This window comes from Emiliania huxleyi (genome assembly GCF_000372725.1).
Source record: "Emiliania huxleyi CCMP1516 unplaced genomic scaffold EMIHUscaffold_1, whole genome shotgun sequence".
Classification (NCBI taxonomy): Eukaryota; Haptophyta; order Isochrysidales; family Noelaerhabdaceae; genus Emiliania; species Emiliania huxleyi.
Window position 1 is genome coordinate 1,068,822 of NW_005202428.1, and position 25,637 is coordinate 1,094,458.

At 63.7% G+C, this 25,637-nt stretch overlaps 5 protein-coding genes across 5 annotated transcripts in view; 4 read left to right on the forward strand and 1 right to left on the reverse strand.

Moving 5' to 3' along the window:
- Positions 1 to 934, forward strand: part of EMIHUDRAFT_431772 (hypothetical protein) — a 2,062-nt gene extending 1,128 nt beyond the window's left edge. Inside the window, exons 5-6 of the mRNA XM_005794066.1 lie at positions 284 to 322; positions 525 to 934. Coding sequence (XP_005794123.1) covers positions 284 to 322; positions 525 to 692 — 207 coding nt within the window. The 3' untranslated portion in view covers positions 693 to 934. The remainder of the gene's footprint in view (positions 1 to 283; positions 323 to 524) is intronic.
- Positions 935 to 11,892: 10,958 nt separating this feature from the next.
- Positions 11,893 to 12,618, forward strand: EMIHUDRAFT_94930 (hypothetical protein; the record flags this gene model as incomplete). The annotated part of the gene is made up of 1 exon (XM_005794067.1): positions 11,893 to 12,618. The coding sequence occupies one exon, from the start codon at positions 11,893 to 11,895 to the stop codon at positions 12,616 to 12,618; it is 726 nt and encodes a 241-aa protein (XP_005794124.1).
- A 2,708-nt stretch (positions 12,619 to 15,326) lies between these two features.
- Positions 15,327 to 16,854, reverse strand: EMIHUDRAFT_431773 (hypothetical protein). The gene is made up of 3 exons (XM_005794068.1): positions 16,522 to 16,854; positions 16,166 to 16,398; positions 15,327 to 16,042 (listed from the first exon to the last, which is right to left on the reverse strand). Exons 1-3 carry the CDS (start codon positions 16,624 to 16,626, stop codon positions 15,601 to 15,603), a joined length of 780 nt encoding a protein of 259 aa, XP_005794125.1. The 5' UTR covers positions 16,627 to 16,854; the 3' UTR covers positions 15,327 to 15,600.
- A 3,724-nt stretch (positions 16,855 to 20,578) lies between these two features.
- Positions 20,579 to 24,396, forward strand: EMIHUDRAFT_460965 (hypothetical protein; the record flags this gene model as incomplete). Its single annotated transcript, XM_005794069.1, has 10 exons — positions 20,579 to 21,244; positions 21,317 to 21,502; positions 21,697 to 21,778; positions 21,829 to 21,875; positions 22,049 to 22,211; positions 22,385 to 22,758; positions 22,846 to 22,908; positions 23,091 to 23,177; positions 23,330 to 23,477; positions 23,612 to 24,396. The coding sequence occupies exons 1-10, from the start codon at positions 20,642 to 20,644 to the stop codon at positions 24,394 to 24,396; spliced, it is 2,538 nt and encodes an 845-aa protein (XP_005794126.1). The 5' UTR covers positions 20,579 to 20,641.
- A 493-nt stretch (positions 24,397 to 24,889) lies between these two features.
- On the forward strand, positions 24,890 to 25,338 carry EMIHUDRAFT_194141 (hypothetical protein; the record flags this gene model as incomplete). The annotated part of the gene is made up of 3 exons (XM_005794070.1): positions 24,890 to 24,928; positions 25,010 to 25,225; positions 25,324 to 25,338. 3 exons carry the CDS (start codon positions 24,890 to 24,892, stop codon positions 25,336 to 25,338), a joined length of 270 nt encoding a protein of 89 aa, XP_005794127.1.
- Between the last annotated feature and the right edge of the window lie 299 nt (positions 25,339 to 25,637).

Genomic DNA, 25,637 nt, shown 5'->3' on the forward strand with positions numbered 1-25,637 from the left:
GGCCCCGCCGTCGGGGGGAGCGGGCAACAGATCCACCGCCCCCACGCCGATCCGAGACGAGACGAGACCGCTCGCATCGCTGTCTCACTCCCCTCGCTCGCCTCCGCCGCCCAGCTGCAGCCGTCCCCACCTCCGCCCTCGCCGCCCCCACCCGTCCCCGCCACCACCGTCGACGCCGCCGCCTCTCTACCACCGCCCTCCTGATCCCTCCCTCACCGCCACTGCCCTCACCGCCACAACCGCCACAACCGCCACAACCGCCACAACCGCCCTCCGTGCGCAGGTGATGGGTGAGCGGTTTGAAAACAAGTGGCTCATGCAGGTGACGAGACCTCCTCCTGACCCCCTCCGAGACCCCTCCAGGACCCCCCCCAGAGGCCCTCGCGAGACACGCGCGGGCCGGCCCGTCGCGAGGCCACCTCTCGAGCACCTGCGAGAGAGAGAGAGCCGCCACTGCGCCCGCGCTGCCACGGCCGCCAAGCTGCTTCCTTCCCACGGCTGCCTCCCCCGCCCCTCGCTCGCAGCTGTCTCTCTTCCCGAAGAAGAAGTCGGAGGCTTCGGGCCAGTGGGAGTCGACCTTCGAGACGATCGAGGAGTGGGTGCCGCCGCCGCCCGAGGAGGCGTGGGACGAGGAGGACGACGACGAGGAGAAGTGGAAGAAGGACGTCGAAAAGTCCGAGGCGGACAACTGAGTGCTTTGCAAGCGCCGACGAGTGCCATGTTGCGCGCCGCGTGCGAAGGGGGGGGGCGCGTTCGCACATTCAGGATAGCGAGCGTATTGCGCCACAGAACTGCCAACCGATGGCGTGGCTACTGGCCAGAGTTGCGCACCGCCCACGGGCGCAACCGGCTTGGGTAAGAGGCGCATATGCAGCATGTGGTTGTTCTCTGATAGAATGTGTATCTTTCGAGCATACTCGAGTAAAATGTCTCATAAGCCTAGGGGTACCCTAAGCCCGAGGCGAACGCCGAGGTCTCTGTGCGAGGCCGAGGGGGGTGCGGGGCCGGGGGTCGCCCCGCTCGCTCCCGCACGGGCCGCACCGGCGGGACGCGGGGACACCAGCGATGTGTGCGCACAAGGACCCAACGCGCCTTGTACGCGTACAGCACAACACACACAGACGGAAGAGAGAGCCCTGTCTCTCAAACTGCGAGTGCTATGCCGATGGTACACTCCGCACGCTAGACAGCCCTCTCGCACACCTTACACACGTCACAACTCACATCGGCGCGCGTGCTCGGCAAAGATCAAAAACGGAAACCAATAGGAAGGAACCAAAATTCATAGCTCAACTAAGTGATTGGATACATAAGTGCCGATATGCTGTCCATCTAGCCGATCGGAGGAGGCGGCTATGCAGATCATGAGCTGTGAGCGTCAGGGCGGAGCACGGAGCAGGCAGTTGATCCGTCGACATCACAAGCCCCACCGTCGACGAGCTGCTGTAGCGGTCAAGTGATCGACAGCAGCAAGCGCGATGATCACGGCAGCGCGGTGCGCGGTGGTGATGCCGCTGATGGACGAGCGAGGCATCCTTTGGAAGGATTCGTCGGACCTTTTACTTCTGTTTCCGGATAAATTGGTTTATTTTATGTATTTAGTTTAGGTTTGTTGTTGGCAAATCAGGACACAGAGCTCACGCAAATTCACAGTGGGAGGAAAGCGGCGAGTCGCATTTCCCGGGGTCCTTGTGGCGGGCCATTATACATGTGTCTTGGTTTGCCAACAACATACCTAAAACTAAAAAAAATGTCATAGGTCTGTTGTTGGCAAGAGGACAGAGAGAGCTCACACACGATCACAGCTCACACACGCACGATCACATGGACAAACAAACAATAAAAATCTCTCTCACATGGAACGAATCTAATACATGGAGAGGAAAGCGAACGCAGTAACGCGAGTCGCTTTCAATCGTCGATCGAATCTAATAACTAATGTGTCTTTCACACAAGCTCGTACTTGCACTAGTAAAGTAGGTAGGGGACAACGACCGGACCTTTTCAAACTCGGTGTCGAACCACCAGCGACACGCGCACTACGGTTAAGGGAATGGCCAAAAGTGAAAAGAGGGGGGCGTGCCCTCCCCTGCCTTCCCCTGCCCCCCCCCCCCCCCACACCCCCACACACATACACCCTCCCCATCTCCTCCCCTCCACTGCCCTACCCTGCCCTCCCGTGTCATCCTAAGGCCTCTGTGCGCCAGGCATACTGTGGTGCTGGGGGCACTTGGGATGATGACATTGAGGAGTTGCGTTTCTTCTTGCTGGTGGTCAACGCATGGCACACGTACAACGCCGAGGTGGTCGGCCCTGGTTTACCGGCAGTTGGTGACGAGTCACGCAGCAAATGGGGCATGTCACACCAGGCGTTGTTCGATTTCAATTTGCAGGTGTGAGTGTGTGATTGGTAGCATGAGTGGTAGGAGTGCACAGCCTCATGCTCCGCATGGTTGGCATGTATGGCAGATCGATGGGTTCTTGGGGTTCTTGGAGGACCAGATGGAAGTGCACGGCAGCGTGCGCGTGCGCGCTAGTTATCTTAGCCAGGTGCATTTGGCCCATTGGTGCTTCCCTTGGAAAGCACATCACTTCACGTGTCTGCCTTTGTGGTATGCACAGGATTCATTGGAGTCCTTATTCGCGGCGATCAGGCAAAACGCTGGTGGGGGGCGTGACGTGAAGGTGATGTACGCATGCCGGCCAGCCGAGATGCAGCGTGCCACCCTGCGGAGGACGACAGAGGCACGCAAGAAAGCAGCGAACAGTGGAGTCAACGATGAGGCGCCAACTACCAACAGGTGTGCATCTCATGTGGCACACACAGCAAGTAGCTCACGTGCCAAGTCCCATCACATCATAATGTGGGGCATCTATGCTTGAATGTGCTGGACAGTTCCAAGAAGAAGCCCAAGCTAAAGGGGTCGACCGCGGGCCGGCGTTGGTGGTTCCGCACGCCCATGGGGTTTGACATGTCATGGAAGTCTCTTCTCAACAGCGGCCCTCGGGACCCTGTTGCCATCTCATGGACCACCATGCGCATGATCCAACAAGCAGACCAAAGTAGGTTGCTCAAGGCATTCCCGCACATTTCACCACGTCATTTCGCTAGGACGGCGTTTGATAGAATGGATGTAGGGCTTGCAAGTGACATCTGTAGCGGGCGCACTGCTTGTGGGTTGCGAAAGTTGCGCGCACCTTGAGACGTGTGAGGCCAAACACGCAGTCAGCTTGTCGTGGCGACTGGCGTGTTATTTTCTTTGTTCACTCGTAGCGTAGAGCGGTTGTGCAATAGTGTCCACATAACCGTATGAGCAGCTCGAACGATAGGCACCCGAGCAGATTGAGAAGTCAGCAAAAATATAGATTTAGATTGCGTTTCTAGTAGATTGAGCTTTGAGGCAATTGTAACTACAGATTATAGGTGCGCCTCGCGATCGCGCCTTGTCCGCGCCTCGATCGCGCCTCGACTGCGCGCCAACACCCCCTGAGTCTACCCCAGGCCATTCTCCCCCAGGCGATTCGTCTCCCCCAGGCGATTCGTCTCCCCCAGCGCCCAGGCGATTCGTCTCCCCCAGGCGATTCGTCTCCCCCCTCCCCCAGGCGATTCGTCTCCCCCCTCCCCCAGGCGATTCGTCTCCCCCAGGCCATTCTCCCCCAGGCGATTCGTCTCCCCCAGGCCATTCTCCCCCAGGCGATTCGTCTCCCCCAGGCGATTCGTCTCCCCAGGAAGACATGGCCAAGGGGGGCGACTTCCGTTTTGCAACTGCCTTTGCGCTCGACTGGTTCCGACGGGGCTAATTGCGACGGCATGTAGGTCTGCCCGAGGGAGCTCAGCTGATGAGACTTCGTCCTCCAGTAGCTAGCTCAAAGACAGCTTTGCAATGAAGGAAAACTCCCTCTTTGCAATTGGTACGCATGTGAGGATGGACCCCACAAGGAGGAGCAAGTAGTTGACCAGCACACCAGACCTTTCGCGCCCTGGGAGCTGGGTGGGACAAATTGTAACGTGTTTACAAGATCACACGCGCGCGCACACCACACACACACTCCGCGTTCGTCCGGATCGCGTCCCCACACCCGACTTGTGTGAGATGTTTTGTCGTTCGTGATGAGTACGACAAAACACCTCACGCAAGTCTCGTCTGAAAGTTCGAACTAACGGCGCTACGGACCATGCCACATGCCTCCACGCCCTGCTACCAAGACACGGACCAACACGCGGCTGCACGCCAAGTGCAACCGCGAGCGCGCGCGCCACATCCAGCCGCTCCCGCGCGGCAGGCGCAATCCTCCGCATCCGCGCCGCCTCCTGCGGCGCCAGCACGGCCAAGATTCGACGCGCAGCTTGACCCTGCGTGCAAGTCGCACGACGCTCAAAATGAGCGCCGAGCGTGTGCGCGGTGGGTGTGCTGGGATGTTCGAGGGCGGCGGTCCTGAGCTCGTCAGAGGTCGCGCTCGCCACGGTGATCACCGCCGTGCCCGACCCTGCCACGACAAGCGCGCGCAGGCAGCACAATCATGCAAGATGCATGACATGAGGGCGTGTCGCCTGGCGACGCTGCTGACTACTGAATGGGGCCAACTTGCAGCCCCTCCCGTCGGCTTGTGCGGCGTCGGATAGACGCTCCAACCAGCGTCATACACCAACGGCATCCCCGCCGGTGTATGACGCCAGTCGGGAGGTCACGACGAGCCCATCCGCGGCGCTGGCGCGGGCCGCACGAGTCGCGGGGTACGGGGCGTGGACCCTGAGTTGACCAGGGGTTGTGCGCTGGGCCCTCCTGCTCGGCTTTAGCCAGTAGACAAGTCTTGTCATCAACAGAGTAGAAGGATCTTACCTCGGGGCTAATGTGACCAAGCGCTGGTAGCGTGGTTTAACCTCACACCCATGGTCTCACAGTGTGCCGGCAGTCGCCGAGCAGTGTCGCTCACACAAGCCGCAGCACAAGTGACTGAGGGCCAGTGAGGGCGAGCCCATCGCTGTGACAGCTGTGGCAGCCGCACAGTAGGCTGTGTCAACTGTGCAGAGTGTGTGAGCAGCAGAGGAGCTGCTCTCCAGGCTTCAGGCGCAAAGAGCTGCATGCCACCGAAAGCGCTGTCGAGGTTCGCCGAGCGCGGCGCAGGTTGGAGGACGCCGTCACCGACGAGCGCGTTGGACTTTTCACTCCGGACAAAGACGGGTACACGCACACGAGCCGCGGTCGTATACCCGTCTTAGCGGCGAGGCGCGGGACCGTCTGTGGCGAAGTGGGTCGCGTCCTCCGATTTCCTCAACTCACGGTCCGCTCCCTCTACTGAAAAGCGTTAGTTACATTACAGTCAGTGGGGAAGGGCCCTACTACTGAACCACCCAGGGCTGCACCTACCCATCTATGTGGCTGGCGCAAAGCGTTAAACTTAAAGACCGACTATACGTGCGTGCGGCTGCCATGTGCCGAGATCACAATAAAAACCGAGATCAGAGGCGTATCGTATGCGAGAAGACGAGCAACCCCTGTGCGGAGCTGTTTGCGCCAGCGCGCCGTACGGTGGTGAAGAGCGTGTACCACCCTGTCTGCTCCGCGTGGAGAGGCACGTGAACGTGGAGGTGCGGCCCGAAACGAAACTGGGAGTCATCTACGTTACGAGGGGACACCAGCCGTGGCTTCTCCTGAGCGCGCCCGAGCGCGCCATGGAGGTGCATGAGTTCCTCCGGCCCGCCGAGAACGCCGTCCTCCGCGCGCCGCGGCGGCTGCCTCGCCAGCAGCACGTGGGCGGGAGCGCCGAGCCAGAGGGCGAGGTCGTCGATCGCCGCACCCTCCATCGTCAAGAAGAGGTACTCCACCACTGCTACGTCCGGGCTGTGTGCATAGACGGTCGCGTTGCTCTGCACGCACGCACCGCTACCGCTACCGCCGCCGCCGCCGCCGCCGCCCTCGCCGCCGCCAAGGCCGCCGCCAAGGCCGCCGCCAAGGCCGCCATGGCCGCACGGACGCTGCAGGTGGCGCATCGACGCGAGGAGCACCGGTGTTGTTTCCTGCTGCTGCAGCGGACGGACGCGCTGCAGCACCGAGGACAGCCCGTCCTCTGCTCCCTGCCCCGCATGCCGCGTGGCCGTGGAGGGCAGCCCGTCCTCTGCTCCGTGCCCCACATGCCGCGTGGCCACTGCAGCCGAGACTGGCCGGGCAGTGGGACTGCTCGTCCGACTCTGTGCGCCATCAACCGCGACGAGTACCAAGATGGAGCTGCTCGGCACGTAGTTTGGCCGGGGCCTCGGAGGGCGGGTATGTTCATAGATGTGCCGCCACTCCGCCGCAAAGCCCGCCCTGAAGCGGTCGAGGTAGCTTCCTGCCTGCAGCCGCAGATCGGCACTGCTCGCATTGGCGAGGGCATTGAGCGCCGCCCTTGCCGGCTCGAACGCCGCGGCGCCGCTCAGGTTCGAGATGGCACGCCCCAGGACCGCACGCTCTTCAGCTGAGATCCACTCCCCGCCGAGGGCGCGCATGAGCACCTGCTCCATTCCCGTTTGAATCAGCGGCCCGGCGCGCTGCAGCCTTTCTTGGACGCGCGCGCCGCCCCCAAGGGCCGCGGCGACGACCAGGGAGGCGTGCACTCGCGAGGCGACCTCCGCTAGAGACGCTGGCCGCTCGCCCACGTATGGGTTCGGCGGCCCGTGGCTGTGCGCATTGGACTCGAGCGTGCACAGGTCCGCCGCGTCCGCGTTGAACATGAACTCGACCGAGAGCGAGTACGGCTGGGCCACGGGCAGAGCCAAGTGCACCGTGAAGTGTGTCTGCTCGCCTTGCGGGGAGGCGAACGAGTCGGGGTGCGCGTGCGCGAACGCATCCATGTCGGCGCCAACAAAGACCATGTGCACCTTGGGAGCGTGAGGGAGGTGCTCCGACAGCTGGTCCCACCGAAGCCGTCGCCACTGCCGACGCTGCGTGCTGAAGACTTCAAGCACCACAGAAACGCTCGCCTCCGAACCGACTGGAACGGCGCGATAGGCCGCGGTGGTGTTCGCAGTCCATGCAGAGCCGCCAGCGGGCCCGGGTACCTCGTCCGTACCAACGAGCCGGGCACGCACAAAGTCGTTGGAATTGAAGCCGTGCGTGTTGCTCGGCGTGCACGCTTGCCGCTGACCGGCCTAGAGTCGGAGTCGAAGAGTTTGGTCGGGGGCAATCGAGCCGTTCCGAGCGGCGCTTGACTGCTCAGAACGAGTTGGGCAACCAGCATTTTAGTCCTGATCCTAGCGCAGCCACCAGTTTCTTCATTGGCGAGGACGTCCGAGTCGGGCGACTGGCGCCCGTGACCCCGCGGACCCCGCGACGCACGAGCCTGCACAGCCGCCGCCGTGACTGGAGCCAAACGCCTTTACAGCCGAGCCATGATCTGTGATTGGCAGCGGCTCCCGCTCTTCCTCCTTTGGCTGGGTGCAGGGGCGACAAAGCCGCCTTGTGGAGAGTGCGATGCCGGGCTAGAGTGTGGCTACTGCCTCCAGTTGGTGAGCTGCACCTTTTGGGATGAGGCTTCGCCGTTCTGGGCGCCATCGCAATGCCACAGCCGGATGCACTACGGCGTCTGGTGCGAAGGGGACGGCCGCTGCGGCACCAAAGCGCCGGGCTTCATGTCGAGCAGCGTGTGTGCTTCTGGCGCGATGTATGTGCGGATGGAATGCGATGTCATCCTGCAGCCGCCTCCCCCGCCGGGAATCTACTCGCGCAGTGCTCAGTTTGCGCTGGGACAAGGCGGCGGCGAGCGAGGACTCCCCGCGGATGCACCCGCCGTCGCCGTCGCCGTCACCTCTAGCCTCGCCAGCGCCGGCATGGCAGTCGATCCAGAGCAAGTTTACGGGTTCGGTGCGGGCGATGCCGTGTCGATCATTGTGGTGGAGGCCATGGATGGGAGCGGCCCATCGGCCGAGGGCGTCGTGGCGGCTGCAGACAGCGACTCCTTCCTGGCGAGCGTGGGGAGCGAGCTGAGCGTGCCGGTGGTCTTCACAGCGAAGCCCGCCGTGGCGTGGACAGAGGTCCCCCCAAAGGGGCCGGGACCCACGTCGACGGCGCCGCCGCCGCCGCCGCCGCCGCCCTCGCCTGTCAACGTCCTCGTCGAGGCCCACCCTCCGCCCCCGCCGAGGACACCAGCCCCCGAAATCGGCATCACCTCGGAGTTTTACATGGCTTTGCTGCTTCCGCTGCTCCTCCCACGCCCATCGCGGCCGGTGATGTTTGCCCTCATCGTCGTGGCCGTGTGCTTGCCGATGCTCACCATCCTCCTCCTCCTCTGGATTTGCCCAGGCCCGTGCCACCTCGCAGTCAGCTCTGTCCCTAGCCCTCCTTTTGTCCCTCTGGGGCAAGCTGAGTGTCGCACCAACTGTTGGTGCACTAGGCGACGGCCTGACTCCCCGGGCGACATGCTGTGGCAGGAGGCGGCGCAAGACAGGCCGCAAGAAGGGCTGCTGCCCGACTCTGGCGTTTATGTGAGCGGTTCGGGGCTTCCGAGCTTTCGATTCCGTCGCGATGGGGGTACCTACCGCCTCACGCTCACCCAACATCGTAAGCTGGCGTGTTGCGTGTTGCTCCGGAGTCCGGTGTGTGGATTATGAGATGTGGATTATCTTGAAAGCCAAAAATCGGCCTCGGACGCCTCCACCCTTCTCGCCTTCCAGCTTTTCCTTCCTGCCATCCTGGCTGTCCACTGAGCACTGTCCTGACTGGACCTGTGCTAAAGAAGTTGGTCGCCGTCTCCTCTGGAAAAGAGATAAAGAAGTCACCCTTTTCTTTTTCTAGCACCTGTGTCGAGCCTGTCTGCTGTGAGAGAGAGTTGTTTTCTTTAAATTCTTTTTCTAAACCCAACGAAAATTCTCTTCTGGAAATCGTGCTTAGCACGGACGCACGACGCAGCGCTTTCAACTTTTGCTTTCGGGATCCCCCCGCGTTCAATCGCATGCGATGCCCTGCGGGTACGATCTCGTACTCAGGGACCCGCCGTGCGCTCTCATCAAGCGCAGCAGCCTCTACTCCCCAAAGTGCAATCACACAGCACCGGCGCTTTTTCCACTTCTCGTCACCGCCACCGGGCGGAGCGGTGAGCCTGCAGCCATCACTGAAGTATGAATGAGTCCCACCCTGAGGATCATTCTATTATACCCGTCTGCCCTCACCTCCGCCGCCCCCTCGCGTCCTGCTGCAACTTTCACGCTCAGTCACCCGCCCTGTCAGGCACGAGCTTCCTGGCAAGCCTGCTGCAGAGACTCGGGCTGCACGTGAGCCACGACAACAAAAAGGTGCGGACGGACGGCGCCGTCGCCTGGCCCCTCGCCTTCAACGCCCAGCCCCATGGCGGAGGCGTCTGCATGTTTCCGCGCTTTGCGCACCCGCTGCGAGGCCCGATGGATAGCGAGCACCAGGCGAGACCGAGAGCCGAGACCGAGCCGAGATTAAGCTGTGCTCTAGCGAAGCCCCTCCGCCTGCCCGATCGACGGTAATCCTTGCCCGCCCTCGCCAAGAATCTCCTCTTCCACCACGTCGCGCATTTGATCCGCTCGCCGCTTCCATCCATCGACTCACGCTTCAACGACGGCAACCTCGCCGGGCCCGTCGTTCTCGAGTTTCTGCGGTGCAACACGGCGGTCAATGCGACTGCCGATTCGTCCCGCGGAGGGACCCTCCGCGAGACGTTGCAGCACTGGGTTCTGTGGAACACCTTCGCGGAGGCGACGGCGGAGCGGCATCTCGCGATCGAGCGGATGAGTGGGAGTGCGCTGCTGCCTTTGCTGCGCGAGGCAAAGATTGCCCGCTCGCTCACGGCGTTGCAGATCGACGAGGCGCTGCACCGGACGCCGAAAACGATGAACAGTGGCTACACAAAAAAGTCGGCCCTGCGCTGGGCCAACCTGACGGCGGTCGACCCCGACTTTGCTTTGATGGCGCAGATGGTGGCGCTGCGGCACGGCTATGGGCTCGGCGAGAGCCAACTGCTCCCAGGCCTTCGGTCGGAGACAGGGAGGTGCCCGCAGCAGCACTGCGGCTTCAACGAGCAGGGAAAGTGGGCGTGCCACCTCGTGTGGTCTCGCCCGCGGGGACGGACAGAGATGCACGCGGATGTGAGGCGTGCAGAGGGAAAAAGTTCTTAAGGTCTCGGGAGGACTCTTGGTTCCGAGTTCGTGTCTGTTTTGTTTTAGCGCAATACGCACGGGACTGACGCGCACTTGCACGGACCCACACATGAGCAACATGAGGCGCACCACAGCGGTCAGCGCACGGGAGAGATCACGGGTACAAGGCGCAGGAGCGGTCTGGAGGGCGTATGTCATAGCGGTATGTCACCGTTGTGTGTCGCCTGACAGCCCCCCGGCTGCGCCCTGGCGTCCGATGCCATCTTAATCCCGGGGTGGTGCTGCGTTGTGTGTGTGACTGGAAGGGCTTCTTGGAGAATTCTTTTACGTTGTATAAATAAATAGAGCAGTTGTCACCTCCAGGAGAGATGGGCGACGCATGTTGTGCCAGTGGGTGAAATTCTCAAAAAGGTGCAGCACTTCTAGCCGACATCGACAAAAGTCCCTCTCTAGCCCCGCGGCGAGCGGCCCCGCCGGAGGCGAAGAAAATTTCGCCATCTAGCGCTCGCAACACACAGATTTGTGCATAAATCAACACACTCCAACTCAAGCTCAATAAAGACTGGTCTTCGGGGGAGTGACGGATAAAGGCGTGCGAAAGAGCTATGAATTCGAAAGCAGCGAAAGTAATGGCCCGCCGCAGGGTTTTGGGTCCCCTACGCCAAAGAACTCGAGGCCCAGGATTTCGGCGGGCGCGCCAACGAGGCACGCGGCTTCGCGCTGCCTGTATGCTCGCGCTGGTAACACCGTTGCTGTGGCCGTCTTCGTCCGTATTGTACACCGAGCTGGCGCCACAGCAGAGTACAACAACGGCTCGGACGAGCTGCTCCACGGTACTACAATCATCAGAGGGCCCGGCAAGGTCCACGGCGGAGCTGGCGGTGGTGGCAGTGGTGGTAGGAACGAAGGCGCCGCTGTCGGCGATTCACCGCCGTTCGTTCCCGTCTCTCAAAGCAGGTTACACCGTCGATGCGCACATCGAGGCGCTCGTGGACGAGAGAGACGTCGCCTCCTCTTTCGTCCCGGGGCACTGTTCATGGATCACGCCGGAAGGCACCGCCAAGTACATTAGCCTTCATCTCTCCTACCGCCGGCCGGGAGTGCAACCGCCACCAGTGAGATTGTCCTCGACTTTGGCACCTGCGAAGTAATGAACAACAGGCAGTACGTCATATGGCGCTATGATAGCCCTGCGGTGGACGTCCTCGATGCAGACGAGGCGGAGCTCATCTGCGCGGCGCAGATCGCCGACTGTCTCTCTCTCCCTGCGCGAGTAGTTGCACCACCCTGGATGAGGCATCTGGGCTGGGGCAGGGCCGTTAGTAGAGGAGGTGGACTGAGGGCGCGAGGCCACCAATCGTCAAAGTCTGCTGCTGGCTGACTGTCGGTCACTGACTGAGCAATGTCCCAATGAGCAATCGCATCGGCGGTTTCACGCTCACAATCGGGTTACATCGAGGTCTCTGTGCGGGATGTGCTGGGGGGCTGCCCCCCAGTCGATTGCCGCAAAGTTCGTCGATGTAACCCTACCAGAAAGCTGTATTCACACCTACCCTCCCAGAAAAGAAATATCCCTGGTTTTGTCGAAGATCCGGCGGGTTTATCGGAGCATCACCCCAGTGTGCTGTGCGCGCGGCCGAATTCCTTTATCCGCGACGTGGGCCGGACGGCGCCCCGTCGTCTGGACAGGTGAGCAGGTTTTTGCTCGCCTTCCCTGGGACTCTGTGCGATTTCGGGCCCGGAGTTGTGCGTTTACGTGAGAGGAGACAGGCTTGATTTACCCGAGGCATCGAATGGTGCTCTGTCTCTTGCACGTCACGAGCGCAGTCGCGCCACTACTGGCCTCGAAGCTGCTGCGCCGCACCGCGCGAAGCGCAGTGGGGCTGCAGTATGGCAACTATGAGTCGGTGCAAGGCGTCGGCTATGAGTCGCCGCAAGGATACCTCGAGCAGCCGGTCCTTGCCCTGGACGGGGCCGTCGGGGTTACCGGCTTTGCGTACTCGATGCAGGCACACGACAGGTACCTGCACCTGCCGTACGTGCTGCGCTTGGGAGAGGAGCAGGTGCTGAGCCGCTGGAATATGGTGAGGCAGAAGCTCACGGTCTCTCGAGAGCAGTGCAAGGTTGCAGTGGCCGCGGACGGCGCTGCTTTGCTCCTCTCCACCGGCCGTGGCCCGACGATGTGGCGCTCGAGGGCGGCCTCGGAGTGGCCCTGCGGGCCATGGAACGCGCTGTACAACGGCCAGGTGCGCGTGATCGAAGATGGCGACCAGCTCAGCTTGGACTGCAACGACCCGGACGACGCGGTCTTCACCTGCCACGTGCAGCAGCAGCAGCAGCAGCAGCAGCAGCAGCAACAGCAGCAGCAGCAGCAGCAGCAGCAGCAGCAGGGCTATGCCGCGCCACAAGGCCACACGCTGCCTGCCGGCTGGACGGCTGGGCTCGATGAGGCAACCGGCGGCACCTACTACTACAACGAGAGGACCGGCGAGTCGCAGTGGGAGTTCCCGCAGTATTAGATCAGGGCCTTGGCCCTGCGCGGCGGCCGCGCGTTTTCTTCTCTTCTTTACACTGACGGAAGAGTGAAATTATATGTGAATGTGCCGGTTTCCGATTCGTTTCCGATTCGTTTCCGCAGTTCCCCGTCCCTGACGAAATCTTTGCGCTCTCCTTAATTACATAGCTCATAGGCAATTATAACACCCGCGTCTTTTGGTTTTGCCTTTCTGACTCTGGACTCTGAGCACTGAGGTATCACTCTATCACATCCATTCGTCCGCTCCATCTCGACGACACGCTGCAATCGGCGTTCACGTCGGCTCCAACCCGCCCCCGGCTCCGCCCGCCGCCGCCAGAGCGCTGCTCCCGCCTCCCTCCGCCAAGAGCCCTCGTGCCAGCCGCGCCTTCTCCGCGTCCACGAAATCGAGCCTGCGATCACAGGTCGGATGACTGTGAAGAGACGGCTGTTCGCAGCGGTCCTTTTGCTCAGCAAAAGGGCCCGGCCCGCTCCCGTCCTCGCCACGAACCCTCTGCTCTCGTGCATCCGGAGTAATCTTGGGGTAATCTCGAGGGGAACCCTTGGCGATCTCGGGTCCTCTCGCGAACCTGTTTCGCCACGCCTCCTCCAGCAGCGCCGAGACGTGCGCCTGGCAGCGTGGACGCGGCGATGAGGGCAGCGATGAGGGCGGCGGTGGCGGCGATGAGGGCAGCGATGAGGGCGGCGACGAGGGCGGCGGTGGCGGCGGTCAGGGCGGAGGTAGCAAGGAGGAGAGAGAAGGCAGGGAGGAGAGAGGAGGCAGGGAAGGGAGAGGCAGGGAAGGGAGAGGCAGGGAGGGGCGAGGAGGCATGGACAGCGCGAGCCTTGAAGTCGTCGCGCTTGAGCGCCTACGGGTGTCAGCCGATTTCATCACCAGGGTCTCATCCTTCGGCGAGGGCGGAGGCGGCGAGGGCGGAGGCGGCGAGGGCGGAAGCGGCGAGGGCGGAGGCGGCGAGGGCGGAGGCGGCGAGGGCGGAGGCGGCGAGGGCGGAGGCGGGCTCGGTAGCGGAGGAGGCGTCGAGAGCGGGGGAGGGCGGAGGCTGCGCGGTTGGTAAGAGCGGAGGCGCAGGCCAGTTGGCGCCTAGTGCAATCTCATGCAGTCTCGGAGGGTCTCGGGGCACCTCGCGGAAGGGCGCGAGCCGCAGCAGCTCGAGCATCTGCGGCGCGCGGAGCAGGCATGTGCGGTGGTTCTATGGCTCTGTGGACCTCGTGCCCGAGCCATTCGTGATCCGTGTGTGTGCACGTGTGCGGTCGTCCGTGCGAGGACGTGCAAAGAGGAGAGTGAAGACTGGCTGTGTGCCGAGCGAGCGCTGTCGCCGTCTGTGTGTGTGCATTCGTCTCTCATCCGAGCGGCGCGCATGCAGACAATGCGGGAAGGAGAGCAGCGCCGCGTACTCTGGCCGCCGCCAGTACTCGAGGTAGCCGAGGTACCGGCAGAAGGACTCGTCGTCGAGAAGCCGGGTCTGGGCAAGGTCTGCAGCGCGGGCACGGCGTGGGTGATTTATGGCTGCGAGGCGGGCGGTGGTACTCGGCGTGCGCACGGTGCAAGTAGTCTGGATTGGCGAGCCTTTGCACGAACTCGAGCTCGGCCTCGAGCCGAGCGGTGGAAGCCGCGCTACGAACTGACATCGGCCAGGGGAAAGGTCGAAATGCTCCGGCACGAAAAAGAAAACGATATTCCTTACCGCGTTGGTGTCCAGTCCGAGCCTGGCTGTTCTTCACCTTCCTAACTAACTAACTGTGTTCTCGAGGTTCTCGAGGTGGATATCCATTGGTGTGACGCCCCTTACGCGATCCACGCAGGCATATATGTTTTCTGGCGGCCGACCGTCAGTGCACGGAGTTGCCCCTTCTCAGACTGCCCCGGCTAGTTCCCGAGGTCGTCGGGTGTGACCCCTTCGTCCCCCGACCCCCGAGACCTAGCGCGGGTGGGTTGGAGGGGGCTCGCTGCAAGGAAGGGCGGTGTAAGTAGCCGATCCCCGCAGTCCGCCCCGTTCCTCCCCATCGGGCCGCGTGAGCGGCCTCGCCTGTCGCCTCGCAGATTCGTTTCTCGCGCCTGGGTCAGGCGCGCGGGGCATCCCCCGGGTCGCTCGACCAGCGATCCGAGGAGTGGCCGCTATGAGAGGGAAAGAGCGGGGCCCTCGGGGTACGCCTCCGTCCGGCCCCCTCCGAGGCGCGAGGGGGGAAGGGAATTGCAGGGTCCCCTCGGGCGCCTCTCTTCGGCCCTCCGCAATGAGTGTGTGTGTGTGTGTTTCGTATCAAGAATACTCAGATCACTCACTGTGTGAGTGTTAGAGTTGTTTGGTATTGCTAAAAATCTCTCTCTCTCACTGTGCCAACGAGGGGCACAGTGCAACACACCAGAGACCACACAGCCGAGAACACGTGTGTTCTCACATTTCACACCTCGAAAGTGCTGTCATGACTCATCTCGCGGTTGTGACGCGGTTTTTGTCACCCCGCCCCGTCCACACGTTGGTCGTGCACGTATACAATACGCAAGCCCGGCCCCGGAAAAGAGGCTGCCCCGCGTTCCGAACCGCGCTCCCGCGGCTCACACGATATGGCTCGTGTGAGAGGCTGAGATTATTAGGTCAAGCTTAAGCGTTTTAACATTTAACGCGTCCTGCCACCGCGCACCGGGGACCCCCGCGGCCGATAGCAACAAAAAATTGCGAGCAACGAGCGTCTCCCCGAGTCCAACGAGTTTGATTAGGATGATCACGAGTACTGATGGGATGATCACGCACACCATCAACCAATCTCAAGCACCCACGCACCGCCAAGGCAAGCGACCGCTCTATAAATTATCTGTCCGCCCGTGGGGCGAGTAGTGCGGCAAAGTTAGGCGGAGGGGCGCAGCGGGGCCGCATGGGCCAGCCGCGGGACAATATCATCCCTCCGCGTCCACGCATCTGGAGTTCACAAGGCACGCGCAATGCAGCGTCGCACGCGGCCGACGCCCTTACTTCGCGGGCGACGCCTTTGGCGGCGACTTTGGCGGCGGCACTCCCGACTTCGCCGGCCATGCAGGCCACTCCTCCAGCGCCGGCGCAGTCCCGCCGTACTGCGCCGGCAGCTGCGCCGGGTCAATCAGGCTGTGCAGGTGCTCTCTCGCGCGCTTGGGCTCCCCCGCCGAGATGATTTGGACCTTCGCCTTGGTCTTCTCGTCCAGCCACGCGCTCACGATCTTCCACACAAACGCGAGCGATGCGGGCGCGTTGATGATGACAAACCCGCCGAGCCGCTCTGGGTAGTGGTCGGCGTCGATATTTGCCATGCTCTTGAGCACCTTGAGCGCCACCCGGTCCATCTGCGTGGGCGAGAAGCCCTTGGCATCGCAGATGATGAGCCACTGCTCTGCTCCAACCTCGTTCAGCCGGCGTGTGTACTGCTCGTTCACCCACCTACCAGGAGAGCACGAGGTGTGATAGGCGACTTCGCCGTGTGCACACTTGACCGGCAATATGCGCGTCTTTTCGAGCAGGCGTGTGGGGGCAGGTGGTAAGGTGGGGGGGGGGGGGGGGCACCAGTTGTAGTCGCAGAGCTGGTCGAGCGTGATGTTCGTCGAGTTGAGCAGCCGCGAGAAATAGACGTGGCCAAAGTGCTTGATGATGACCGGGCGGCCTCTGCGGTCGAGGCAGGGCGGGTTTTCGTGCGGTAGGAATGCCTTGAGCTTGGCCACCTCGCACCCGAGCACCGCATCCGCGTCCTCGCCGCTCCGCTCCTCAATTCGGTGCTTCCGGCGCCACGCCAAATCAGCCTGCAACCGGAGGCGGTGCCAGTGAGGAAGAAGAGTACGAAGTCGCCCAGGGGAACGGGGGGGGGGGGGGAGACGGCGTCACGCGAGGCGCGGGCGGGCAGGGGAGGGGCCCGCAGTCGATGCCTGCAGGAAGTCGGACGACTTGCCCACGTGGAGCTTGCGGGCTCGCAGCCAGCGGAGAAGGTCAGCGCGGCTGAGGTGGGCGATACACTCGCCCCGCCGCTCCATCTCGGCACGCAGCCCTGCGAGCGCCCTCTCCTCCGGCGTATCGGGCACGGCAGGGCAAGGTCTTGCAGGCGGCGGCGGCGCGACGCTGCCGGCATCCGAGGAAGAGGGTGCCGAGTCGGTCTCGTCCAATTCCGCGGCGACCACGTCCAGCTCGAGTGGCTTAGCAACGGCCACCGACGTCGCCCCCGCCCCGTTAACGCCCACACCCAGCGGCTGAGGCGTGCCATTCTCCTTGTGCGCCTCTGGAGATTCCGCAGATGGGGGCATCTAAAACAAGAAATTATTTCTCACGCAGCCGGTTTATAAGTAAAACGGAGAGGCCAAGCGAGGTCCGAGGAGGAGGACAGGGTCCCCACCTGCACGAGCAGGATTTTGGAAGGACGATCAGGGGGACAGGTGGGTGGGCTCTCCTGCTCCTGACAAGGGCCAGTGAAAGAAAGAAAGAAAGAAAACAGACAACGCAAGGGAGGGATGGGCAAGTAAAGAAAGAAAGAAAACAGACAAGCCAAGGGAGGGATGGGAGGACGGCACGCCGCCACCACACAGGGATTTTAAGGAGAGGGGTGTGGTGCGCTAGCCGTCGCCCACCCTTGGGCGTCCGCCTCTTCCTATCTCTCTTCGCAGTCTCTCGCCGATTCTCGCTGCAACCTTCATGCCACCTCGCGGTCGTCCCACTCTCGTCGTTCTTTCCCTTGTCGCCCTTGTCGCTTCTTCTTCTGTCGCGTCGCTCTCTTCTGCCTCGTCCTGCGACGCCGGGATGGGCAATAAATAAATAAATAGAGCAGTCATCTCCAGGGAGGGATCGGCTTGGAGCACTTGGAGCACTTGGAGTGCAGTCGGCAACCTCACATCCAGGGCCGGTGAGCTGAGAAGCGCATCCAGCGGGCCGGATGATCGGCATCGGGCTACGGGCTAGAGAGCCCTGACCCCTAGCTAGGGGGGGGCGCGCATTCGCAGGGCAAGGGCCTTAAAGTAAACACGGGTCTCCGAGGGTTAGTTCTGCGCTTTGGGTGTCCCCTAGCGGCGGAACGCCCCCTCTACTCGGAGCTAGAGAATACTCTCCGAGGGTTAGCCCCGCGTACCAGGTTTCCCCTTAACTGCAAGGACGCCCCCTCTACTCGGAGCTAGTGATACGAGAATACGTACCGCCCCCACGCGCAGTACCTGTACTACTCGACGATAACACAAGAATACGCAGCTTGCGAGACGCCTATAAAGAAACAGCGGGGTAGGGCTTGATCTCCACAGGCTGGTCGTATCCAAGCGCCGCTGAGCTGACTCTCTGCAGGTCCCGGCGCAGCTCCTCCTCATTGCCATGGTCTCTCGGCAGCGGGACTATCACGACACCGTCATGCTGAAGGTTGATGACCGCACGGCCCGTCGCGCACGCCCAGTTCCATTTGGCCGTCCTGGAGACCGCCTCCAGTTCCGAAACCACGTCCGATTTGAGCGTGCGCGCCGGGTCGGTCGCCCCCCCAGGCGGGTTCACGTTCGTCTCGTGCAGGTTCCAGTACCCCACAGTCTCGTGCAAGTCCGTCAACTGTTCGGCGAGCCATTGCGTACGGAGCGACTGTTGCCGGAATAGTTCCCGGACGTGGAAGGTCTCGCCCCCCCCCAACGCGATCGGGCCCTCTCCCAGCGACCTATCCTCCGGGATGTCATTACGGGTGCGCCACGCGGAGTACGTGCCATCCATCTCGGTGGCGCAGAACAGGCCTTTGACTGCCTTCCTAGACACGGTTGGCTCCGCTCCTGGGAGGAGGGCCGCTCCCACTGCCACAAGCACCTTCTCCCTGGTCTCCCCCCGGAGGAACTCCGCCGCTAGCTCTCTGTGGACTCCAATCACCGCGAGGGCCGCCCGCGCATGTGCGGCTCCGTCGTCAAAGTCGAGGCCAAAGCGCGCCAGCGCGGTGCTTCGGATGGGTCTCGGGAGCCGGAAGGGGTCCGCCGAAGGGGTTGTAGCGTACTCCCTCCCCCCGGAGAGCCAACCCGCCGCCACCATGGCGTCCGTGCGTCTCCCGTGTTCAAACTCGATGTCCACAAACCCCGTCCGCGGGTCCGGCCCCGGTCTCACCCTCTGGAGAAAAGCCCTCACCACGTCGTGGTGCGTTTGGTTCGCGAAGAAATGCCGGTCTCGCCGAATCACTCTGGCCCCTGCCGCCGACGCGGCGTACGCCTCGAGCGCCCCTATGTCGATAGGGCACCGAACCCTTCGGGTGACCGGCCTACCTTCTCGTCGGATCCTAGCATGTTCCTCCCCCCTGAACATGTCATTGAGCAGCTCGGCCCTTGCCTTCCGCAGCCTTTCCCTCGCCTCGGCCACCTGCTCGTTGGTACATGGCGGCCTCCCCGCCTGCTTCCGTTTTTGGTCCATGTGTCCCAGCCGGGTCACCGCCTGTTGGTACAGCCGCTCCACCCTCCCTCGGGATGGCGTCGCGTGGACCACTACATCCCCGAGGACGCCGAAGGCATGCCTCGCCCTCATCACCCGCGTGACCTCGTCTAGGAAAACCACCGAATCATAGCCAGGCGTGCGGATCCGGGGAGGAGGCTCGTGGCGGATTTGGTTCGGTTCAGCCCTTCCTTCGACTCGTGCCGTCGGCTGTCCCTCCCCCGTCTCTGCTCCTCCCCCGTCTGAGGCTCGCGTGGCTTCCTCCCTCCGTGCTCCCGCCGGCGGCTGGTTCTGCCGTACAAGGCCCCGCAGTTCTTCCGCAACGATCTCTCGGTGTCCGAGCTGGTCACCTCCGTTGCCCTGCATGCCCTCGCGGTCGACGTGAGGTAGCACCTCCTTGACCATCGCTTCCGCTAGGTCCGCGAGATCCCGCCTCCCCACAAATCGTAGCAGCTTCCTCCCCGACGGGTTCTTGATTCCGGCGAGCCTCTCCGGTCCGTCGAGGTCGTCGGCCTGTAGGCGGGGGGTCTACTCAAGTGCCTGCGTGAGTGAGTGTGGAGTGGTGGTGTGACGTGTGAGGCGTGCAGTGTGGTGTTCATTAGCTCCGAGTAGAGGGGGCGTCCTGCAGTTAAGGGGAAACCCGGTACGCGGGGCCAACCCTCGGAGACCCGTGTTTACTTTAAGGCCCTTGCCCTGCGAACGCGCACCCCCCCTAGGGGTCAGGGCTCTCTAGCCCGTAGCCCGATCCCGATCATCCGGCCCGCTGGGTGCGCTTCTGAGCTCCCCGGCCCTGGATGTGAGGCTGCCGACTGCACTCCAAGTGCTCCAAGGGTAAAGTTCGGCGGCTATGATAAACCGAAAGTTGTCGTAAAACGCGGGCGAAAGCAAAGCAGAGGGCGGGCGCTTTTTGCCGCAGCGATGCCCGCAGCCTGTCGAGCAGCTTCCGCGGCGCACATGCGCCGCGGGGTTGAACGACAGCCGCGCCTCTCGAGCCACCCGTGCCACGCGCGGCGACGCGCACCCTGCGCGCCAGTCGGCGCACTGGCAGTACTGCACCAGCCAGCACGGCGTGGAGCAATGCATCCAGGGCATTGTGTTGGGCGCCAGCCAGCATGCCTCAGCACAGAGCAAGAGCGCATGCTGCGCACCCTGGCGCAGCACCAGCTCGCCTCCAATCAGGCACTCTCACCACTGCACAGCCGCCCACGAGCGCCCGCAGCTGCACTGCTCAACGCTCAAGCTCAGGAGCCTCCCCTTGTTGTCGCAGCTTTGTGCAGTGCAGCGTGCGAGCAGCGCAGCGCCAGGCAGACCCGTGGCACGCCCGGGCGGCTGTGGGACGGAGGCCCGCCGAGCGAGTGCGAGCCGCATCGGCGGCCATGTCTCCCGCAGCCGCGAGCGAGCGGTGCAAAGAGGCAGCGTCGCGCATGCTTTCCGTAACGGTTCTATCGCTTTGCAAAAATTCTTTTCGTGATCATTCTGTTCGCGCGGAGGAGGAAGGCAGTTGGCAACCTCCTCCAGCGTCTTGACGGAGTGCCCCCAGCCCGGCGGGAGGTAGAGCAGAGACCCCCGACAGCTGCAGCGAGCGTCCGGCTCGGAGACCACAAGCGGACTGAAGAAACCAAAATGCCCGACCCCACCGCTGTCACTGCTCTCGTGCGTGCCCTGATCGAGGCCGAGGTGCCTGAGCTCCCGCCCGGAGACGAGCGCGCCTTGCGTCTGCTGCGGTACGCCTTGCGCATCCTCGGTTCCTCGATGCCGAGCGCGCTGCCATCGGCATCGCAGAGTGCAGAGCTTGCGCGGCGGCGGCTGGTGCACGCGGGTCGCACCGAGGACGCGCTGGCGCTGTCGCGGCGGCTGCGGGCGCTCGAGGCTTGCCCGGGCGCGCGGAACCTCCCATGTGTGCTCCACCTCCTCACCTGCCTGATGCAATCGCCGCCGCCGGGCTCGCTCGCGGCGTTCGCCCGCGGCTCGCTCCTCGAACGCACTGGCGGACGCGCCATCGAGAGCGGCGGAGCTTCGCGCCCCTCACGCGCCGCCGTGCCGCTGCCATCCCGTCGCGCGCCCTCTTGCAGCGACGGAATCGGTCGCGCGGACGCGTCTGCTTTGCAGCACGCTGCTGCCGCCGCCGCTGCTTCCGGCGGCGCTGCTGCTACTTCCGCCTCCGCCGCGCCCGCGAGGACGGGCTGGCGCGCGGGCGCAGGCAGCGGCGGCGTCGTCGGCGAGGAGGCTTCCGAGACACTCCCGAGACGCTTCCGAGGCACTTCCCCACCAAGACCTCCCCAGACGCCTCCCGTCCAGGCGCTCGTCCGCGACCTGCTCTACGTGATGCAAAACATCGAGGGCAGGCACCTCAAGTGGGACGACAAGGCCGACTCCTTCCTCTTTCAGCCCGCCGAGCGACCACGAGGCGGCCCCCCCTTGCCGCAGCTGACGCCCGCCGCCGCCGCCGCCGCCGCTTCGCTGGCCCCGGGAGTCGTGCAGGCGGTGGCGAGGTTGTGTGAGATCGGGTGGATGTACCGCGCCGTCTCCGCCTTTGTCGCCGAAGCGCACACGCCGCACACCTCGGGGGGCGGCGCAGGGCTCGTCGCGCGTGCGCTCGCCGCGTCGATGCAGGCGGAGCTGATCACATCTAGTGGCGTACAGAGTCTAAGTATGTAACATCTCGCGCGTCGTTGCAGGCGGAGCTGAGCGAGTGGCTGCGGCTGCTCGCCGTGCTCGAGTCGCAGCGGCTGCAAGGCCTCTCCCTCCAGCTGCCCGCGTGTGGCGAGATGTTCGAGTCGATTCTATGATACAGTGCATCATGAGATTAGGCCTCTCCCTCCTCCAGCTGCTCGTCTGGGGCGAGCCTCCCCTCCAGGTCACTCTCGGGAGAAGCCGCGCCGTCCCACGCCCGCTTGCCTGATGGCGGCCAGAGTCGTGCTAGCCACCTCCGAGCCACTCCCTTGCGACCTCTGCCTCCGCCGACGCCCTCACCAGCTGCCTCTCCGTGACCCCCACCTCACGCCCGCCTGGCCCGTCCCACGCGCGCAGCGCTTCGTCACCCTCGTCGCGGTCGTGCGAGGGTGCAGCCACCTTCGCGGCGGCGCGATGACAGTCGGTGTCGAGCGGCTCGGCCAGCACGGCGACCCGGCGGTGGAGGCGTACGTGCAGCGGCTGCTGCGCGGCGCGTGCGCGCCGCTGCTCGAGAGCTTGCGTCGCTGGCTCACGGACGGAGAGCTGGACGACCCTTGCGGCGAGATGTAGCCGAGATCTCGCCGAGAGGTCGCCGAGAGGTCGCCGAGGTGCACGATCCTGCCCCCCCCCCCCCCTCCTCTCAAACCCGCGGCAACCCCCCCCTTTCATGGGGTTCGATCGTTGATGACTCAGGCGAGTTCTTCATCGAGGCCCGCCCCGCGCCGCTCGCCGAGCTGTGGGAGAAGCGGTACGCCCTTCGGCCGCACATGCTGCCCTGCTTCCTCTCGCCCAAGGCCGCCTCGCGCGCCCTGCTGGGCGGCAAAGCGATCAACTTCATCCGCCTCGCCTGCGGGGAGGGGCAGTGGACCTTCGACGCGGCCGCCGCCGCCGCGAGGGGGGGCGCCGCCGCCGCCGCGGCCGGGCGGCACTTCGGCGCCGCGTTCGAGCCTCGGACAGTCAACTTGGCGGAGCGGGCCGCCGGCGAGGCGACGCTCTCTGCGGCGATCGAGTGCGCGTGCTCGCGCGCCAACGAGAAGCTGGTCGAGCTGCTGCTCGGCCGGCACCGGCTGCAGGAGCAGCTTCCCCACGGAGCACTCCCGAGATCACACCCGAGATTGCCCGAGGCTGTCTGGAGCTCACCCGAGCTCACCGACCTGCAGGAGCACCTCACCCACCTGAAAGAGTATCTCCTGCTCGGCAAGGGCGACTTTGTGCAGGCGCCGCCTCATCTCGGGCGAGTCTCGGCTAAGACTGGGGGGTATTGGCTGATCTCGGGTGATCTCGCGTCATATCGCGTCATATCGCGTATTCTCGCGTGATCTCGGGTGATCTCGCGTGATCTCGGGTGATCTCGCGTGATCCCGCGTGATCTCGCGTGATCTCGCGTGATCTCGTGCAGGCGCTGATGGAGCCGCTCTTGCCGCAGCTCTCGCGCCCCGCCTCGCAGCTGCACCGCCACCACCTGCTTGGGCTCGTCGAGTCCGCGGTGAGATGAGCCGAGATGAGCCGAGATGAGCCGAGATTGCGCCGAGATGAGCCACTTGCCCGGGCTCGTCGAGTCCGCGGTCCGCGGACTGCACGCCCCCGCTCGGCGCTGGCCGTGGAGCTTTGCGTGAGCCTTCTCGGAGCCACCCGCAGGTGCGCTCCTGCACCTCGCCCGGTGTCGCGGCAGGGAGCGGGAACGTCGGCTCGAGCGGCGGCGGATCGGGTTGGGCCCGCGGCGGCAGCGACTCGGAGCAGCTGCTGCTGCTCGCCCACCTCGGCGTCCTGCTGAGCAGCTCGCCGGGCGAGATGCCGCCGAGATGCCGCCGAGATGTGGAGACCACACAAGACACAGTCCCGCTGAGCAGCTCGCCACCGGCTCTCGGCTGGCCGCCCCAGTGGGCCAACCTCGCATGCGCCGAGGAACGAGCCGACTAGGCGCCACCGGCTGGGAGGCTTTCTCGCTCGACTACCGCGCCGACCCGCCCGTGAGCGCAGTGCTGAGCGCGGCCGCCGTCGGCGAGTACCGGCGTGTCTTCACGCTGCTGTGGCGTCTCAAGCGCGTGGAGCTGTCGCTGTCCGCCGTCTGGCGCAGGCACACCACGGCGGCGCGGCTGGTGCGCGCGCTCTCGTCCGACGCGCTGCTGCACCGCTGCCACCTGCTCCGGCACGAGATGGTGCACTTCGTCTTCAACCTGCAGTACTACCTGATGTTCGAGGTGATCCAGTGCTCGTGGGAGGAGCTCGTCGCCGCACTCGCCGCCGCCTCCGACTTGGACGGCCTCATCGGCGCGCACTCGGCCTTCCTCTCCGCCGTCGTCCAGAAGGCCATGCTCGGGCCGGAGAATGCGCCGCTGCTCGAGGCGCTGGACGCGCTCTTCGAGACGATCCTCCGGTTCGCAAAGTCGCAAGAGCTGCTCTACATCCACCTGCTCGAGCAGCGAGCCGCCGCCAAGCAGATGGCGGCAGCCGCCGCCGCAAACACCGCCGCCGGCGGGTGGGGCGCGGCGGGCGCGGCAGAGGCGGAGGCGCTGCTCGCCGAGGGGGACGCGCCGCCGCTTCAGCCGCACTTTTACGAACAGCTGCGCGTGCACGCCGCGCAGTACCGGCAGCAGTTCGCCGCCTTCTTCGCGCAGGTGACGCGCCACGCCTCGCTCGACCTCACGTTCCTCTCCTTCCGGCTCGACTTCAACGCGTACTACGAGTCGCTGGGCGGCGCGTAGGGCCGCGGTGGAGAGGGGTTCGTAGTAGGGTCGGAGGGGTGTCGCTGTGTCGCATGACGATAGAGGGATAGAGGGCCGGAGTCCTATATTCCTAGATTCGCGCGACGCAGCGTTAGAACTTCAAGTTGAAAAAAAAATGAAGCAGCGGCACGCTCGCCGAGCGCGCGCGAATCTCACAATTCACATAGTCTGAGGGTTACAGTAGAGTAGGTTTCTGGAGCCTCGCCCTCGGGTGCTTTTACGCTTTTGAGATCGGGTCAGGGAGGGGAGAGTGCGACTTTTACCACTTTGGTCGTCTCGGAGCGCCCAACTGTTAGCATTTTTCAATTTTTTCTTCGGCCCGCTGCGCGCCGGGTGCAGACCAGTAACGAGTAAGTACTTGAGCACTTGAGCACTGGATAGGGTCGATTCCGCGTGGTACGGGACCCCTCGATCGTCTCGCCCTCCCTCGCAGCTATCGTCCCGCAAACGGCAGAAGTAGTTCCTGCACACTATGCCTAGAAAAATGCTGCCGCTCGCCTCGAAAGCGCCCGTGTGTGTCCAAACACATGTTTGTAGCGCTCAAGTTTGTAACACATAAGGGCGCTGCTGAGCACGAGGCTGAGGCGCTGAGGCGCTGAGCCCGGGGCTCTTTGCGGCGGCGGCGATGCGAAAGGTCCAAAAGGATCTGGTGGCGATGAAGGTGGTGGAGCTCAAGGAGGAGCTGGGCGAGCGTAGCGAGGCCGTCTCGGGCAACAAGGCGTGGCTGCGCCGCCGGCTGCACGCCGCTATAGTGAGCGAGTATTTGGAGACCGCGCTGCGGGCGCCGCCGGAGAGTAGAATGTCCAAAGTTTTCGCGCGCGCCTGCGGTGACTTTTACCATTTTGCCCCGGGCGGGTCCACTTTTGTCGTTTTGCCCCAAATATCTACCCCCGGGCGTGCTTTTAGGATTTAGCGTTTTGACCCAAATCGGCCGAACTGGGATACCCTCAGACTATGGCGAATCACTTGACACTTCGCCAGTCAGTCCCTCCACGCCCACTCATCGCGACGCCGTCCTCCCCATTCATTCAAACATACGCTAGCAGCCATTCATTTTTGCGCCAGGAGAATTTGTTAGGAAAGTCTTTTCGCTCGCACATGATGTTAGTGCCAGTGCGCGCCAGTCCCGTTCCAAGTGTTGTGCGAGGGAGCACTTGGAGCACTTGGAGTGCAGTCATTAACCTCACATCCAGGGCCGGGGAGCTAAGGAGCGCACCCAG

What these genes read in the sequence shown, in the direction of transcription:
- EMIHUDRAFT_431773 (XM_005794068.1), bottom strand. Translation starts at nt 16,626, where the DNA reads ATGGAGCGGCGGGGCGAGTGTATCGCCCACCTCAGCCGCGCTGACCTT. An exon ending in AGTCGTCCGACTTCCTGCAG is followed by an intron (nt 16,399 to 16,521) that starts GCATCGACTGCG and finishes CTCCGGTTGCAG; the next exon opens with GCTGATTTGGCGTGGCGCCG. An exon ending in CAGCTCTGCGACTACAACTG is followed by an intron (nt 16,043 to 16,165) that starts GTGCCCCCCCCC and finishes CTCTCCTGGTAG; the next exon opens with GTGGGTGAACGAGCAGTACA.